The sequence below is a fragment of the Gossypium hirsutum genome, chromosome D03, assembly GCF_007990345.1.
Source record: "Gossypium hirsutum isolate 1008001.06 chromosome D03, Gossypium_hirsutum_v2.1, whole genome shotgun sequence".
In the NCBI taxonomy this organism is placed as follows: Eukaryota; Viridiplantae; Streptophyta; class Magnoliopsida; order Malvales; family Malvaceae; genus Gossypium; species Gossypium hirsutum.
In genome coordinates, this window is record NC_053439.1 from 47036084 (window position 1) to 47054136 (window position 18053).

The following is an 18053-nucleotide window of genomic DNA, read 5'->3' on the forward strand; positions in this document are numbered from 1 at the left end:
CCCTGTTTCTAGACTTTGGATCATTATAACAAGGCTTAATTCCTTCAAATGCCATCAAACTATTACCTAAATACTAAATTAAACATTCTAATTCAACCCTCTTAATATCAATATTGTATCAATAAGATCTTTTTATCGTCCTAGCTGGCAATTTAAACGTTAAATGTTAGTTCAAATATAACTTTAAGCATATTTAAAACATGTTAATCATATTATAAACACATGTGTACTTACTACATAGATAATTTGAATCTGACATGTTAAAAATATATAGTGTCAATAAAATTTAGCTCGTTATTTATTTTTATTGACATGTTAAATAGATTTCAAATCCAAACTAAAGATTCGATTGATATGATAATATTTTGAGGATTCAATTTAAAAATAGTTTAAGTTTGGGATTAATTCAAAATTGGAGTTAAAATTCGAGGAGGGTTGATGGAATTAATCCTAAAACAAAACCTATCAGATTTGTCACACTAAAAAGTGTCCAAAAGCTCCGAACTTTCCATGCAAGTGAAGCTGTCTAGTCAATTCCTTGTACTAATAAGGAGGTTTTTCTTGGAATTAACCTATGCCATTGATAAACAAAAGAGTACCCTTTCTTACCCCATTGATAATTGGCTGCTCCCCCTCCAATGAGGGCCCATGTGGCGGTTTCGAAGCTAAAAGCTCCCACTTGAATAAAAGGAAGGGTCTTGGCTTGCCAATTGTCCCTCTATTCTCCAATTGCTACAATTATCCATTAAAAAAACCATTTTTTCTTTTAATTCAGATAGAAAATTTCACTTTTTAACGGTTTATTTATGTCATAGTTGAAACTTGAAAGCTACATACAAGGACGAAGCCAGCTGTTGAAGCTCAGCCACCATCATTTATAGAAAAGATCCAACGGCTCAGGAAAGATGGCGATGGAGTGCAAGGGCTAACCTTCTCTGACTTGACTAAACTGAGAGAGAGAGAGAGAGAGAGAGAGACAGACAGACAGACAGAGTTGTAGCACGGTACGCTTAAAAGGCGGGACCAGCCCGACATTTGTGCAATTCATCCCACCTTCCTTTAAAAATCTCTCTCTTTTTCTTAAATTTATAACCATCATCGCCGTTGGCTAACTATTTGCAGGTTGGCACTAGGTACTGCACAAGAAAAATTAAAGCTTTTGCTATAATAAACTGGTAAACTTCTCTTTTTTGATGCTCTTTTTTGTTGGCCGTTCCCTGCTTGGTTTACAAAGAAAAAGATGACCTTTTTATCTTCTTCTGTTTTTTTATGAAAAATGATGGCTTTGGGAAGCTTTTTCTTTTCTTTTCTTTTTTTTTTTAAATAAAACTTAGATCTGCTTCATTTCATTGTTTAATTCTGGTTTGTTATATAAACCAAAGATTCATTTTTTTCTTTGTTTTAGGATCTACGAAAGAAGAGTTGAAGATGGTGGCTTGTATTTTTCAGGTATTTGATGCAATTGGAAATTGCTTGAGTGCCGGTATTAAAGCTGAGAGCCACAGCAACACAGGTATTTCAATTATCTCACATTATGCTATAATATATCTGTTAATTGCTATGTACTTTGAAAATTTGGGGTTTTCAAGTATAATTCTTTTTCTTACTAGTTCTGGTTTATTGAGAGCTTTACCTTCATTAGTAACTTAACAAACATACATCCTAACAATTTGTGGGAGATGACCTTATTGTACTTCCAAAAATGGGTTAATTTCAATCAATGAATGCATGAGGGGTTATACATGTTTGAGACAGGGCTCAGTTCAAAGTATGATAGTGGTGATGGGAAAGATGTTAGCAGTGAAAGCAGCAACAGCAAAGTTTCATCATTTTCAGCACCTTTGACACCTCGGAGTGAGGGTGAGATTTTGCAGTCCCCCAATTTGAAAAGTTTCAGCTTTGCTGATCTCAAAATGGCCACAAGGAATTTTCGTCCCGATAGCGTGCTTGGAGAAGGCGGTTTCGGCTCCGTGTTTAAGGGGTGGGTCGATGAAAATTCCTTTACTGCTACCAAGCCTGGATCTGGCATTGTTATTGCTGTCAAAAGGCTTAACCAGGATGGGTTCCAAGGTCACAAGGAATGGTTGGTAAGTCCATTTATTAGGTGGAAAGGATTTTAATGTGTTGAGTTTGCTTGCTTAAGATGTTTATCTATGAAGCTTATCACTTTCTGTTGTTTTGAGATTGAAGTGCTTAGATTTACTTGTGTTTGATCTTGATCTTGTAGGCAGAAGTGAATTATCTGGGACAGCTTTATCATCCTAATCTTGTGAAACTGATTGGATATTGCTTGGAGGACGAGCACCGCTTGCTGGTGTACGAATTCATGCCTCGTGGCAGCTTGGAGAATCATCTATTCAGGAGTAAGTTCTTTCAGCCTGTATGTCGGTTTGGTCGAGCAAAACTTTGTTTTAGATGCCATTTTGTTTATTTTTAACACTTGAATTATATGTACCAGGAGGTTCTTATTTCCAGCCTCTTTCTTGGAGCCTACGGTTGAAAGTTGCCCTCGATGCTGCGAAGGGACTCGCCTTCCTTCACAGTGCGGAAACAAGAGTTATATATCGAGACTTCAAGACTTCCAACATCTTGCTCGATACGGTATGTGATTTGTTAAGCCAAAGCATTCTTTCCAATTCCTTTACACGGTTCTCTATGAACCTTTTTGTTCTATTGTAATTGCAGAACTACAATGCAAAGCTCTCTGATTTTGGGTTGGCCAAAGATGGGCCAACAGGTGATAAGAGCCATGTTTCTACCCGAGTTATGGGGACTTACGGATATGCTGCTCCGGAGTATCTTGCCACAGGTACTTAGCAACCTGTTTCAGTTAACCGAGTATATGTAATTTTCCACTCTTGTAAACGATGAATGATTCCGTTTTTTTCCCTCCAACTGTAGGTCATTTGTCTGCAAGGAGTGATGTGTATAGTTTTGGAGTTGTGCTGCTGGAGATGTTATCTGGCCGGAGAGTAGTTGACAAGAATCGACCATCTGGAGAACATAAACTGGTGGAATGGGCCAAACCTTACCTTGCCAACAAACGCAAAATATTTCGTGTCCTAGATAATCGCCTTGAAGGCCAGTATACAATCGAAGGAGCCTTTAAGGCTGCTACCCTTGCTTTGCGATGCCTGTCGATCGCTGCCAAGTTCAGACCAAGCATGAATGAGGTTGTAACTGCATTGGAGCAGCTCCAGGATTCTAACGACTCCAGAATTAATCACAACAATACTAACAGCGTACCTCGGAGACGTAGGCAAAGTGCAGATGATGCTACCGGTGGAAGGAGTACGACTGCGTACCCTCAGCCATCTGCTTCGCCTCTTTATTCCTGATAACAGAATCAAGGCCCTGAACCAAAGTTGCTTACCTACCAAGTATAGTGGGTGAATCGTCTCCAGAACTTGGGCATTGTGCCTTGTGGCTGTACAGTTATTATATGAAGCTAATGTACTCTAAAGTTGGAATGAATGTGCAATGCCGTATTTTGATTTTGAGATTACAAAGCGTTTGTTACACTTTGAGAGCCAACTTGGAAAAAGGGTGTAATTGCTTTCCTATGACCACAATCACTAAGGATCTTCACATTTCCAGTCGAATTGTAATCATATTATTATTTCATTTATGATTACTTTCTTTGTTGTCCTTTGAGATTGAAATCAACTTTACCGACTGAGGTTGCTTGTTCAAGACCTGACATACTTTGATGTCTTTTGTATAGCATCCTAATACTTTCAACGTACTAAAAAGCAAATAAATTGGTTCACGAGTCCATTTGATCATCTTCATCACCTATCTCTTCAATCTTCATCTCCTTCACTGCTTGTGCAGCATCACTTCTTGTTCCGTTCAGGATTCAGATCAATTCGTCTGCTTTTTGCCCAGTCTCTGCATTGACTAACCCTTCATTCTTCTCAATCTGATACACTAACTCACTTCCATTTGGAGCATCCATGTAAACTGTCGAGTTCACATCAATTTCTTCCATCACAAGCATCCTTGATAGCTTGGTCACAACTTTCTTCTCAAGCAATCTCCTAATAGGTCTTGCACCATAAACCTATATCAAAAGTTAAAAAAAAGAGACATTGTTACTATTCAACCATACCCTCAATGATATCTGAATTATGTATAAGATATAAATGTTAATACTTACTGGATCATAACTCTCAGCAAGGATATAGTCCAATGTTGAAGCTTCTACAGTCAATGCAATACCCCTTTCAGCAAGGCGGCTTGCAACATCCTTCATTCGCAATCTAGCAACTTTCCTCAATTGGTTATGTGATAGAGGGTCGAAAATGACGATCTCATTGAGCCCGTTGAGCAACTCTGATTTAAAGTGTCGCCTTACCTGTCAAACAATCAAAATCATAATGTTAATACTACTGCTTCAAAACATTATATGAGAAAGGATGTTATTTGAATATAGATTATTAGAATGAAAAAGAGCACCATATACCTTTGTCAAAGAGCACCATATCGGTGAAAAGCTATATTTTCAAAGAATGAATATAGATTCAAATTTTGAAGATGATATTATTAGAATCTAGATTCAAATTTTTGAAAATATAACTTATTCTAATAATATCATCTTCAAAATTTGAATCTATATTCATTCTTTAAAAATATAATGTGCCTTTCCATTATACTCCAAATATGAATACTCGGTGAGCAATTTTTGCTTAGCTAGATCAAACTTTAATCATTTGAACATTTTTGCTTAGTTAGAAATATTAGTATTGCATTACAATTTTTTGCATACTTTAAACTCGTAAAAGCAAATCATGCAGGAAAAAGGGTTCATACATTTGTATACTTTCATCCTTATCCTTCCCTACATAATGGAAGTGTCACAATGCAATTGCAATGCTTGAAAACAAATTTATGAAGAGATTACAATATTTGGGGGGTTGGGCAGTTTTGGAGCTCATTCATCCTGTTAGAGTTGTGTGACCCAAATTCTAAGAGATCGCTTGCAAGTCAAGTTAAACAAAAATATATTTTCTTTCTAGAAGATTTAGTATTTATTAGTATAATATATTTAGCATTTATTAGTATAGTTTATTTAACTTACTAATTTAGCCTATAAATAAGCTCTTTTACAATATTAGAAAAACACACCCATTTGATTAGAACTCATAACACATTTAGAGAATTTTGTGTTTACGTTTTGAGGGTTCCTTGTTTTTCGAGTTTTCGAGGTTTAGTTTTTATCTCCATCTTTTGTACTCTTCGTTCTTTTGTCATTATAGTAAAATTATCTTTGCCCGTGATTTTTTATCCTCTTTGGAGGGGTTTTTCCACGTTAAATTTGTGTGTTTAACTTTTCAATTTCTTCTACTATTTTTACTTGTTAACTTTTCAATTTCTTCTACTATTTTTACTTGTTCGTTGCTTAATTTGGACGATTCTAACAAGTGGTATCAAAGTTAGTTCAATTTTCATAGATCAGCCCGTTCAGAGATGCCAGCAACAAGGTTTGAAATTGAGAAGTTCGATGGTGAGACAAATTTCAATTTGTGGCAAGTTCAGATGATGGCAATTCTAGTTCAAAACGGCTTGAAAAAGGTTGTTACAGGAAAAAAGCCTGAGAATTTAAATCAAACAGAATGAGAAGAGCTTGATGAAAAGGTCTTGTCTGCAATCCAGTTGTGCCTCGCGAATACAATATTGCAGGAGGTATTGATGAAAAGTCTCTAGCTAACCGTTTAGTGTTGAAACAACATCTATTTACGTTTTGCATGAACGAAGGTGGGCGTCTTAGATATCACATTAGTCAATTCATTACTCTTTTAAATGATTTAAAGAGCGTTGCGGTTCATATTGACGATGAAGATCAAGTTATACTATTATTGTGCTCTTTACCATCTCCATACAAGTTTTTCAGGGAGACCCTGATTTATGGCAGAGACAAACTCTTGTTCGAAGATGTGAAAAGTCATTTGTTGAGTAGAGACAAATTCGATAATGAGTTTAGTTTGAATAGCAAAGCAGATAGGCAAACTTCCGTTTTGGTAGCATCAAAGAATTGAGACAAAAGGTGTCGCTATTGTAAAAAGTTAGGTCACATCAAAACAGATTGTTATAAACTGCGAAATAAAAGAGCTGTTGAGAGTAACGAGAAAGATGTAGCTGGTGCTAATTTGGTCGATGAAGGCGATGATGATTTCTTGTTAGTGTCAACGAGCGATAACTCCAAGCTTACGTCTGAGTAGATCCTAGATTCAGGATGTTCTTTCCACATGTGTCCCAATAGAGAATGATTCTCCACATACAGTTCAGTTGAAGGTGGAGTTGTGCACATGAGAAACGATTCATCTAGTAAGATAATCGGTATTGGTACTGTTAAAATTAGGATACACGATGGGACGATTAGGACACTCTCAGATGTCAGGTATGTACCTGATTTACAAAAAAATCTGATTTATAAAAGAATCTCATCCCCTTAAGTATTTTAGACTTGAAAGGATGCAGAATCAATATCGAGTCGAGCGACATTAAAGTATCTCGTAGAGCTCTCGTTTTGTTAAAAGGTAAAACAACTGGCAGTCTTTATATTCTGGAAGGTTCTATAATGACGGTGAAATCGAACGTCTCTCGTCCATTACGGAATCAAAGTCAACTTGTTTGGAGTAGAGGCAACTTGGTCATAGGAGGGAAAAAGGTATGATCGTTTCGTTGAAGAGAGGTTCTCCTTTGGATGCAGGTTTTGAAAAGTTAGGGCACTGTGTTCGTAAAAATCAGACCCGAGTTAGTTTTGATTTAGCAGTGCACAAGTCGAAGGCTAAAAGTCTTCCAGCTTCTAAGCATAGATTCGACTCAGTTAATTCACTGCAAGATAGGCCCGTGGCGAGTTTTGGGAAAGATGGCGTTGAAAGAATTCGTGTCAAGGTAGAGATTGTTAAAGTTGTGTGACCCAAATTCTAAGAAATCACTTGCAAGTCAAGTTAAACAAAAATATATTTTCTTTCTAGAAAATTTAGTATTTATTAGTATAATATATTTAGCATTTATTAGTATAGTTTATTTAACTTACTAATTTAACCTATAAATAAGCTCTTTTACAATCTTCGAAAAACACACCCATTTGATTAGAACTCATAACACATTTAGAGAATTTTGTGTTTACGTTTTGAGGGTTCTTTATTTTTCGGGTTTTCGAGGTTTAGTTTTTATCTCCATCTTTTGTACTCTTCATTCTTTTGTCATTATAGTAAAATCATATTTGCCCGTAGTTTTTATCCTCTTTGGAGAGGTTTTTCCACGTTAAATTTTTATGTTCAACTTCTCAATTTCTTCTACTATTTTTACTTGTTCGTTGCTTAATCGGAACGATCCTAACAGATCCAACCAAAACACTCAACTCCAAGAACGTAAAATACAACAGACTCAACAATCTGTTTTCATTCCTTCTTCCTAGAATCTTTGAGTTGCCCCCTCTTTCGAATGCCAAGACAAAAGCGCAAACGCCATGCATCAACCACACTCTCTGGCAGTGAATAAGCCAAGCCCCAAAGGATGGAATGGGGCCAATAGGGCGTGCAACGAGGTTCATAGCCTATCCACTGCATTGCTGCACGAGCATATCCGTCTGTTGATGGAACAAAGAAAGACGATCTTTTGATTGATGCCATTTTTGTTGCCACATATAATGGAACCTGCATTAAGAAACCCATTGATTGATCAGACAATGTTAATGAATAGAGTCTAGCTGCTCTCAATATTAAGTTACCCAGATCATTGGCCATTAAGGTACAACCTTCTGTAAGCTATAGCTTTTGTCAACCAACCTAAATACATCAAATTCATAGAGGTTCAACTTTTATCATGTGATTATACGAATGGATTGACTTCCTACCCCATTAAACAATAATCCTCCCTCCTTATTTTTGTCAATATAACACGATGTAACCTTAGTTGCCGATACTGAGGGTAAATACATCAAAGTTTCCCAAAGCTAAGTCGTAAGAATCATCGGAAATGCATACAGTTCTGGTGGCATGTTCCACTCTTGCAACTCATCTAAAAGTATAATCAGTAGAGATTAGGGCAAAACAAGAGGTAGGAAATCAGGGAAATTTGAGTGAACAAAAAAATAAAAGCGACTTGAGAACCACTCATATCGAAAGTACTATTCAAAAAAAATCCTAAGCTATAGAAAACAATATGATTCGGGGGCATGAAATGTCTTAAAACTAATGTGCAAATTGATGACCTGTAGATACAATGTTTTTATGTGATTCAGTAGCATGAGCTAAGTGTCATTCCTGGAATTAAACTAATGTCATTAAAAAGAGAAGAGAGAAAGAGAATAAAACGTTGTTGAATCAGCTTTCTTGTTCACCATCTTATACAGCAGCAAACTTGCTTAATATACTCGTAATAACATGTTATACTAAGAGAGTGAAAGTGACTGAAAGAGTTACAGGGCCCAAAACAGTAACTGTTTCTTTTCCCCCAAAAGAAATTAGCTAATATAAACAATTTAATATCCCAGGGTTCTTAAATAGCATAATTTATTGACCATAGTAAGTTCAATAAGCATATCAAAATTGTCAACATTTCAGGTGAAGTAGATAAAACAAGACGCCTTTTGAAACAAGAAAACAAGATAATTATATGTAGCTAGTTTCTGACAACTTAGCAGGACAAATGGACTACTTAAACGGCCTATACAGATTCCTTGTAGAAAACTTTGTTCCAGAATCACTATGTTAGCAAATCAGGTTGTTTGTAGGTAGAATATTGAACTGTAATTTACATATAACGGTATTTCTATAGAGTCATCGTTCAATTATTGGTTACTCAGTTTAACAAATAAGGTGGTGGAACACTTCCAGTAATCAGATTTCGAAATAGTAAAAAAAGAAGAAGCATAACCAAGCTATTTAGACAAATCCAGCAATGGCATAAGGATAAAAGATGTTCAAGTTCCATGAAAAAAAGCCTTACTCTAGCATTTAGAACTCCTGGAATTAAAGCAGTAAATCATAGGCATATATTAGGAAACATTACCTGACACTGAACATCAATCCCAATGTTCTTGTATTCAACATAAAGGCACCTAGAGAATTGATCAATATACCTGAAACAATCCGAGAGAAAGATGAACCTTAGATGCTAAAAGCTAGAAATTAAACCCCAATTAACTTTGCAAGTGTCAAAAACACTTACGCCTTAGTAGCAGCATAAACAGCATAGAGTGGATCAGAAGGGATGACAATGGCAGCACCAGACCCAATGTTCACAATTGCGCCTTTCTTTCTCTTCACCATCCCAGGCAAAACAGCTTGAGTTACCTTTGTGGTACCTTCAACATTCACCTTAATCAAATTCATCAACAGCTCCTCATCAACCTCGTGGAAGTACCTGGCATAAGGATATGAAATCCCAACATTGTTAATCAAAACCCCCACATCCAGTCCTTCAATAGTTTCTTTTATCTTCTTCACGCCTTCATCAAGATCGCCAGTGAAGTCCACAACAACTGTCTTGATCTGAATCTTGGCATACTTGGCCAAGATTGAATCGGAAACGTCTTTGAGTTTATCAGGATTACGGCCCACCAAGACAAGATTTAGCCCTTTCCTAGCCAGCTGAAAGGCAAATCCTTTGCCGATACCATCAGTTGGTCCAGTAACAAGACCCCAGGAGCCATATTTTTTGAGATTCTTACCAGGTCTAAGAAAATTGATCCAGACCCATTTCAGAAAAACAAATGAGAACTTCAAGAGTGATAAAGAACCCAAAGTGAAAAGGACAATAACCCAGAAAGGTTGAGCCTTGAGAGTGTCGAAGAAGCAGGCTTCCATGGATTACGTAGAGGAGAAACTTGAAACTTGAAACTTGTGTGAATACCAAAGAAAGAGATGTAAGGGGATATAAATAGAGCGCTCGATAACGAAAAGGGGAATCTTTTTAGCAGTTCGGTTAGGCGGAAACAGATGGGAATCAAAAAGAGAAAAAGGGAAGGATTGATTATCTATAAATGAAAAAAATAAAGTAGTGGGTGAAGTAGATGAGCTGAAAACCACCTTCATTAACTACTTAGGAGTTTGACTGTTGAGGGGCATTGGTATTTACAGGAGAATAAAATCACAGTGGAGGAGAAGAAACGTGCGAACTAGCTGATTTCATAGAAATAAGAAACCTCGAAGCTGAAAAAGCTCACAGTAATTTAAGAGGGGTTGAAATTAAACTGTGGGGTTATCGCCCATGTGTGCGAATCTGTGCGAAGAGTGGATGGAGAGCACTTTTCCCCGTAATTACTAAAATGCCATTTTATTCATTTTTTGTTTGTATAAAGACCAAAAAGTCCCCTTTGCTTTGACAAAATTGTCAATGTGCACCTGCATTTTCAATTTATCCAATGTGTTACCTGAACTTTTATTCCGTCTATCAATTTGGTATCTGACCCTAATGGTGTTAAATACCGATGCGTGGCCCAATCATGGGCTGCCATGTGGCACTGTGTCAGAGAAAAAAAAGCTAGAGACTTCCATAAAAATTGTCGGATCAAAAATATTTTAGAAAATAAATAAACTTTTCTTTATCCTAAAGTAACATAAAATTGCATAAATTAAAGACCTGAAATTAAAAAATATAAAAAAAATCATGAATTTTAAATAAAAATCTTCAAACCCTTTCTTCATCACTGTCTTCTTCATCTCCCAACACAAATCTTCAACTACTTGCTTAGAGATGTATAGTGCCAAATTATAATTCAGAAGTTCAATCCAGAACTCGTAGCCATTGAGCTATCATTTTTGGTCTCATTTTATTCAAAGCATCCTGCATTTCCTTTTCCTTCAAAATATATCATATCCAGGAGTTTCTATTATCTTCCTTCACACAATGAAAGCTCAGTTTTATCAATTTAAGCCATCAGGCATCCACATTTAACTTAATTGTGTGCTAGAAACCTTCAACTATGTATTGTTTTTTATTTCAGAGATTAGATTATATATGGAGACTGTAGGTTTAAAACCTGATTCAACCATCTCAGTCACTAAAGCCTCAGCCTCTTGCCATTTCCCATCCTTGCAAAGAACTCCAATAGTAGAGTTGTAGCTAGCTACATTAGGAACCAGCCTTTTCTCTTTCATTTCTTGAAGCAGCCTCAGGGCTCTATAGGAGCTACCTTGTTTGCAATACCCGTGAACCATCGTGTTGTATATCACATCATTAGGCTTCAACTGCATTTCATCCATTGATGTAAATAGTTTCCATGCATCCTTCATGTTTCCCTTTATGCACAACCCGTGGATCAAGACACCGTACGTTTTAAACATCCGGACCCAAACCGGCCTTCTGCATGAACAAATATAACTCAAATGCTTTCTCTGTGTTTTCTGATCTAATGAATGCATCAATTACAATTGTATACGTTACTTTAGAAGGTCTTATCCCTCTCTCCTCCATTTCCTTGACCAACTTAGCGATTGTTGTCGAGTCTTTCGCTCTAGAGAACGCCGAAATAAGAATGTTGTAAGTCACCAAAGATGGAGATTGACCCTTGGTTTTCAATTGACCAAATAAATACCTAGCCTTCTCCAACTTTCCAACATTACAAAAACCATCTATGAGCGAATTATATGTAATCAAATTCGGACTTAAACCAGTCCTCTTCATTTGATCCACTAATTTTTCAGCCTCCCTTAACCTTTTCTCTCTACACAACCCACCAATCAATATATTGTACGTAACAACATTACATGCTACTCCTCTTTCACGCATTTCATCGAACATTTCGAAAGCTTTACCTACTTTTCCTTCACTGCAGTACACTTTCATCACTGAATTGTAAGTATATAAACTAGGAATTACCCCTTTACGCTGCATCTTCTCATATAGCTCTAACCCATCATTTTCAAGTCCCCTTTTAAACAACCCATTGATTAAAACCGTATATGTATATTCATTAGGAACCAAACCAAGTTCCTCCATTTTGGCAAACAACAGCTTTGCCTGCTCCAAGTCACCATTTTTACAGCACCCATCAATCAAAGTAGTATATATAACAACATTTGGAGCCAAACCCAACTCTTCAATCTGATCTAAAAGCTCAAAACTTTTGCCTAAATCCCCTGCCTCGCAACACCCTTTGATCAGTATCCCAAAACTATAAACATCCAACTTAACCCTCCCCTTGGATTCTTGAAATAGGGTCCAAGCTTTCTCAAAACAATAAAATTTTATAAGGAAATCCATTATGCCATTGAAAGTATTGGGTCCAACCACAAAGTTTTTGTCTACCATTTGATTGAAATAATAAATGGCTTGATCAGGTAACTGGGATTGAACATGGGCGTTGATAATGGATTCATACAGACGGATTTGATTCATCGAGTTGGGACTAAAACAGTGTTGAGTTAAATAGTGGAATAGAGACGAAGGAGTGAAGAAAGGGGAGGAGATTCTACCAGAGATGATTTGGAGGAGAAGGGACTGAGAATGAAAGCGCAAGTTGGAAGAAAGAAGAATGTATAGAGTGAAGGATATGGATTCAGGGGTGTGTTGAAGACCTTGGAGGATTGAAGAGTTGAAGAGGGAGAGAGCTTTGAGAGGTGGGTTCTTCGCCAATTTGGGAATGAGAGTCAGAGATTGAAGCATCGTGGTTTAGCTTTTGGATTGTTTGGGATAAACAGGGAAATATATAATAAGGTTGTTATGTGCAAAATACTTGTTAGTTGGTACGAGGAATGGCTATTCTCGCGTCTTTTGCTGATGTTTTTCCCTTCTTTTCTGGTAATCTAAGCTCAACTTGCAGCGAGTTTTGATTTTCACCCATAGATAAATCTGAACTCAAATTTGATCCTACTTATGTTATCATAATAAGTTAGCAATCTAAATTCATTTAATTTATATTAACTTGGATTTGAAACGATTTAAGCTCGAGACAACTCATAAACAACAATAAAAACATCTCGAAATAATTAAAAAAATGTCTTATTTTGAAAAAAAGGCCTCAAACTCGATTAATTCAAATAAAAATTTGATTCTAATGAAAAACTCAAACAATCAAAATCCAAAATTAACCAACCAAAAAATTTGAAAATCCAAATAGATTCAAGCTGGATTAACATGATCCAAAATCAACCAGATTAAATCTCAAACTAAGCATCCGATTTTGTGCCTGTAGGTTTTCTTTTCATCTTAAGTTCCAAAGAAATGTTGATAATCATAAGCAACCCCATAATATGCCACCACCGTTTTGCATAGGGTCATGTCTTGAGAACAAAAAGGATATAAAGGGATTTCACCATCTGTGAATGAAACCATCTTGCATAACGAATATCTATTCAATTGTATTGAATTTCTTATGAGGAAATCAACAATAACAAATTCTATGATTTAACAACAATTCTCAACCCCAGCAACGTAATGCTTTTCATCTGAGGAAGAACCCAATTTATCCCAAAAGAAGAAAATTCTACATGATATGCAAAAACATTTTGAGCTCCAACTCATGGTCGCTTATTAGCTTTAATCTTGTGTTGCGGCCTGCGAGTTAAGCTCTGCAAACCTCAGTCCTACACGCATTGAGTGCTTCAAGAACTTCTCCGCGCATCGCATGACGCAGGTCTCCTCTTGCTTCTGCAGAGTCTTGCGAGTGAAGTTGTCCACGCAGTCATTGAAGCATCTCTCCACAAGAGAATTATACATTCTTAGACTGCACATCAAAGAACAGATAATTAGATCAATACAGACACCTCCATAGCAGTAAGGAGGTGCTTAGATTCAAAAGCACAAGCAATTAACCAGACACAGGTCCATTTTTGTTGGTTAAGTGGAATTGGCACTTTAATAAGTACATATTGAAGTTTACAAAGCCTTCAAAGCTATGGAGAAGATTGTTTATTGAAATACGGACATCGCATAAACCCTGCCAACCCCCTTTTTGTCTTAAAGGAGGCATTTGCCTTAGGGCAATAATGCCAATACGTCTATGCAAATAACAATATCGTAAGCATCAATCATTCCCCAATCCCAGGTAGGCATTATAAACAAAAAAAGTCCAGTGTGGCATTATAAGCAGTATCAGGAAAATCAACATAAACATAATTGTAACACTACATTTGATGCATGAAAAAGCTGACATTGATTTAAGGATCTAAAAATTCAGCAACCAGTGAATGACAAGGCAACTTAACACACAGAAGATGAAAGGCCAGTTCTAAACAAAAACAGGAAAGATCAATTTTGGGATAGCTATAGTCCAAGTGAAGATGTGTCAACCACCAAACTTAACTCCATTCTATGAAAACAAATACAACAAAATGCTACCAACAAACTGTTGGTTGAGACAGTAGCGGCCTCGTTCGGTAAGGTGAGATTACAAGTATGAATCCCGTGATATGCACTAGTTGCGAGGATTTTATCTAAAGAGCTCCAGACCCGATGGGCTTAATCTCAAGTCTAATGTGGCTTGGCGCAATACTAGCTAAATCATCATTAAAAAGGGTATCAGAATTCATGTTGTAGAAATGTAGTTCCCAAAACGTCCAGAGGCAACACAGAAAAAAGCTGTACTGGTTTTAAGGAGAACGTCTCTTTAGCTTCTCATTATAAACAAAGCAGCAAAACCCGGATGTAAATTTGGGACCCCTGCATTATCTACAATCTGAGAAGCTAACCACAAACCAAACCAAACCAAACATAACAATTAAAAATAAAACCCAAAAATTTTACACCCCAAATAAGAACCCATTTCCTAAAACTTCATTACATAACCAATTCAGGAAGCAAATAGGGAAGTCAATAAGCGAATTTGCAGAGGGAAAAATGGGAAGTTCGAGGGGAAAAAAGAGCGTGAAACACACCTATCACGAAGCTGAAGATGGTCGATCATGGAAGACATTCGGGCCTTATCTTCTTCAGGGAGACCCTCGAGACCTGCTAACATGTTCTTGTCCATACTGGATCCGAATGTAATTTCCTTTTAGGATTTTGCTTAGGGTTTATATTTTACTTTACAGTAAGGGCTAGTTGTTCCATTCTTTAAGAGAAACCCTAGGATTCGTGACATTAGAACGGCGTCGTTCAAAATCTTAAGGGGGCTTTGGATATATAAAATGCGAAACCAAATAACATAGAAAACTGTTGATGTATGATTGTGGATCGAAATTAAATAGTATATTTTTAAGCTAATAAAAATGTAATTTAATTAATAATTTATATTTTTATAATTTTTAAAAATAAAATTAATTTTTTTTTTATTTTTAGAGGTCAAAGCATAATTTTATTACTAATAATTTAAAATTTTATAAATAATAAAGAGGCCTAAAAGGAAATATTCCATTTTAGGGGGTCGATGACCTTGATACGTAGTTTGTCCCTTATACTTATTCAATTGTACCTAATTAGTATCTGAATATTTTTTAGGCTTAGTTAGTACCTAAACTTGTATTCTATCACTCAAGTTGGTATCTTTGCATTAACATGGTTAGTTTATATATACGTGGCACTGATAGTCAATTTGATGATGACTGTTGACACCATTCTTTTGATAAAAACGGGGTCGACTTGGGTTTTGAAAAATGAAAATGAAAATGGGAGTCGCAACCAATCTTTTTTGATAAGGTGTGATCGGGCAATCTCGAAAAATGGTTATTTTAATAAACAATTTGATTTTATCAAAACAACGATTTTGGTCCACGAAAATCAGAAAACGGGTTCGGGAGTCGGTTACGTACGAGGAAGGATTAGCACCCTCGTATCGCCCAAAATTGGTACCTAGTTGATTAATTAGTATCTTAGTGTCGAAAATCGAAAATTTGAAAAAGATTCAAAACATGATCATTTGTTGAAATGCTAAAAATTTCGAGAAAAAAAGAGTATATTTCACGTTAATCGAGAAAGAAAATTATATCCCGTAAGTTAGGACACAATGTCTCAATTTCCCGATGCGAAAATGAATACCGAAAAAGAATTGACTTATCTTGAAAGATATTTGATTGTCTCGGGTTTAGGAAAGAGATCATGTCCCGTGAGTTAGAACACGATCTTTCGTTAATTCCCGAGAGCATATAAAACTTTTGTTTGAAATGATTCACATATCTAGATTTGTCGAGAAAATTGAAACCCCGTAAGTTAAGGTACGATTTTTCGAATATCGAAATATAAAAAAAACGAGTTTTGATATATTGAATAAAGTAAAATATGATGTCGTGAAAAATGCGAAAATAAATTACATTGGATACGCATGCGAAACAATAATAAATACGATAGTGTAACGTAATACGAACGATAATGACAAAAATAAGATAAAAAAAAAGGACGAATCAATAGCAGGCCGAATAACGAGTGTATAAACAAAATAAAAGTGAAACATTTTTAAAATAATAATGAAAGCGTGAATGAATAGATAATAAATGAATTATAATTATAAAGATGCCATAGGATATATGTATATGTATATAAAGTATAAGATATAATAAGAAATATGCAAACATGTATATATATATATATGAAAATTAAAAGTGTGTATATAAAGATATATAAATGATATAAGGTATAAAAATATAATATATATATTAAAAAGGTATATAAATACGTAAATATGTACATAAGTTATAAAACAATAATAAAAGGATAAATGTATATTTATATATATATTGTAAAATATGTATATATATTAAGAAAATGTAGGCATGTACATACTTTATAATTATACATAAAAATGCATGTATATATATAGATTATAAAATATATGTATGTATATATATGTATATGTTTTAAAATATGTATGTAAAAATACACAAATATGTATATAGATTATAAAGCACCAAATATAAAAGTATGTGTATTGCATAAATATCTTATTATAACAATAATACTATAGGAATAATATTATATAATAATATTAATGTCATTAAAATGATTAATTTTCTAAGAAAATAACCTAAATAATGAAAATAAGATTAAATCAGAAACTAAATTAATTTCGGGACTGGAAATAGAAATAAAAACAACAAAAATGATTAAATTGTAATGCGCGTGAAAAGGAAAAGGACCAAAAGGGAAATATTCCCACGTTGGCTAAACTGTGCCGTTCCAGCCAAGTTTGTACACAGGGTCTATTGACCAAATCGAAATAAAAATGGAAATCTGGGGCAAAATTAAAACAAATAATAAAATGGGATAGGACCCAATTGTAAACAGCCTCAAAAGTGGAAGGACTGATAGCGAAAATAACCCCTCTGTTCCAAAAACAAGCGGATCCTAGGAGGTTCGAGTCGGGTCGGTCCGCCCCAAGTCAAAACGACGTCGTTTTGGGGCTTAAGGACGCTGGCCAAAACGGCGTCGTTTTACAAGGGTATATAAACCACTATTTTGAGAAAAAAAATCATTTGGGCATTGAGAAAGAAAAAAAAAGAAGAGGGAGGGGGAATTTTCTCTCTGGACCAGGTCCAGTTTTTGGTGAGCCGCATCGTCGCCGCGCCAGCCACCATGCAAGGTGGTCAGAAAATTTTAAAAGGTAAATTTTTTTATTTTTTTATATTTATACGAACAAATTTAAAAAATGGGTATATGAACTGCTTCGAAAGGAAGGAAAACAAATAAAAAAATAAAAGACCTTAACGCTTTTCTTTTTCGTTCACTGCTTGCAATCTTGGGTTGAATCTGTTTTTTTTTTCTTTTTGCTTTTATATTTCTCAGAACATTTGTACAAGATCTAAAAAAAAAGTCCCCCCTTTTCGTTTTTTTACAAATCGGCTTTATAGCCGAAAATAAAAATTAAATATGCTATTCTGGTCTTGTCTGCTTCTGTTTCTGCTTCTCTTGTTGCGTGTTTGCAAGTCCTGGTAAAGCAGGTGGCGGTGGGTGGTCGACGTGACAGGCGGCAGAGGTTAGGTGCAGCGGCTAGGGTTTTCTGCTGCTGAAATTTGTTTTCCATTTGGGCTAGGGTTTCTGTTATTGGGCTGATTTTGGGTTATTTTGATTTGGGCTTATTTGTTTTATTTTCTCTGGTGGGCCGGCAAATTTGGGCTTCTACAATGACAATTGGCAATCTCTTAGTACGTTCCATGGTAGATTTAAATTTT

At 35.6% G+C, this 18053-nt stretch overlaps 4 protein-coding genes across 6 annotated transcripts; 1 reads left to right on the forward strand and 3 right to left on the reverse strand.

Annotated features, from left to right (window-relative positions):
- The first annotated feature begins 700 nt into the window (after nucleotides 1-700).
- Nucleotides 701-3628, forward strand: LOC107950160 (probable serine/threonine-protein kinase PBL10). 3 transcript variants are annotated; one of them, XM_041090299.1, is made up of 8 exons: nucleotides 701-1004; nucleotides 1123-1175; nucleotides 1406-1513; nucleotides 1756-2087; nucleotides 2228-2363; nucleotides 2459-2601; nucleotides 2686-2809; nucleotides 2902-3628. In XM_041090299.1, the coding sequence occupies exons 3-8, from the start codon at nucleotides 1429-1431 to the stop codon at nucleotides 3336-3338; spliced, it is 1257 nt and encodes a 418-aa protein (XP_040946233.1). In that variant the 5' UTR covers nucleotides 701-1004; nucleotides 1123-1175; nucleotides 1406-1428; the 3' UTR covers nucleotides 3339-3628. The 3 variants fall into 3 exon arrangements, with proteins under 3 accessions (XP_040946233.1, XP_016740430.1, XP_016740432.1); XM_016884941.2 differs by having other exon boundaries at nucleotides 973-1175; XM_016884943.2 differs by lacking the exon at nucleotides 701-1004 and having other exon boundaries at nucleotides 1047-1175; nucleotides 1450-1513.
- Nucleotides 3629-7291: 3663 nt separating this feature from the next.
- Nucleotides 7292-10255, reverse strand: LOC107950163 (very-long-chain 3-oxoacyl-CoA reductase 1). Its single transcript, XM_016884945.2, has 3 exons — nucleotides 9181-10255; nucleotides 9022-9091; nucleotides 7292-7664 (listed from the first exon to the last, which is right to left on the reverse strand). Exons 1-3 carry the CDS (start codon nucleotides 9816-9818, stop codon nucleotides 7410-7412), a joined length of 963 nt encoding a protein of 320 aa, XP_016740434.2. The 5' UTR covers nucleotides 9819-10255; the 3' UTR covers nucleotides 7292-7409.
- A 247-nt stretch (nucleotides 10256-10502) lies between these two features.
- Nucleotides 10503-12795, reverse strand: LOC107950162 (pentatricopeptide repeat-containing protein At4g11690-like). The gene is given in 2 exon segments (XM_016884944.2): nucleotides 10503-11291; nucleotides 11293-12795. Coding segments are annotated over 2 exon segments (1683 nt in total). The 5' UTR covers nucleotides 12619-12795; the 3' UTR covers nucleotides 10503-10934.
- Nucleotides 12796-13293: 498 nt separating this feature from the next.
- On the reverse strand, nucleotides 13294-15094 carry LOC107950164 (mitochondrial import inner membrane translocase subunit TIM9). Its single transcript, XM_016884946.2, has 2 exons — nucleotides 14829-15094; nucleotides 13294-13678 (listed from the first exon to the last, which is right to left on the reverse strand). Exons 1-2 carry the CDS (start codon nucleotides 14921-14923, stop codon nucleotides 13492-13494), a joined length of 282 nt encoding a protein of 93 aa, XP_016740435.1. The 5' UTR covers nucleotides 14924-15094; the 3' UTR covers nucleotides 13294-13491.
- Between the last annotated feature and the right edge of the window lie 2959 nt (nucleotides 15095-18053).

Bases quoted from the DNA above. Each gene is read 5' to 3' on its own strand.
- LOC107950160 (XM_041090299.1), top strand. From the start codon at position 1,429: ATGGTGGCTTGTATTTTTCAGGTATTTGATGCAATTGGAAATTGCTTG. The intron at 1,514-1,755 runs GTATTTCAATTA...TGTTTGAGACAG, and splicing joins TGAGAGCCACAGCAACACAG to GGCTCAGTTCAAAGTATGAT. The intron at 2,810-2,901 runs GTACTTAGCAAC...CTCCAACTGTAG, and splicing joins TCCGGAGTATCTTGCCACAG to GTCATTTGTCTGCAAGGAGT.
- LOC107950163 (XM_016884945.2), bottom strand. From the start codon at position 9,818: ATGGAAGCCTGCTTCTTCGACACTCTCAAGGCTCAACCTTTCTGGGTT. The intron at 9,092-9,180 runs GTAAGTGTTTTT...GGATTGTTTCAG, and splicing joins GTTTATGCTGCTACTAAGGC to GTATATTGATCAATTCTCTA. The intron at 7,665-9,021 runs GTAATGTTTCCT...TTCTTAATGCAG, and splicing joins GGATTGATGTTCAGTGTCAG to GTTCCATTATATGTGGCAAC.
- LOC107950164 (XM_016884946.2), bottom strand. From the start codon at position 14,923: ATGGACAAGAACATGTTAGCAGGTCTCGAGGGTCTCCCTGAAGAAGAT. The intron at 13,679-14,828 runs GTGTGTTTCACG...TTTGATGTGCAG, and splicing joins CATCTTCAGCTTCGTGATAG to TCTAAGAATGTATAATTCTC.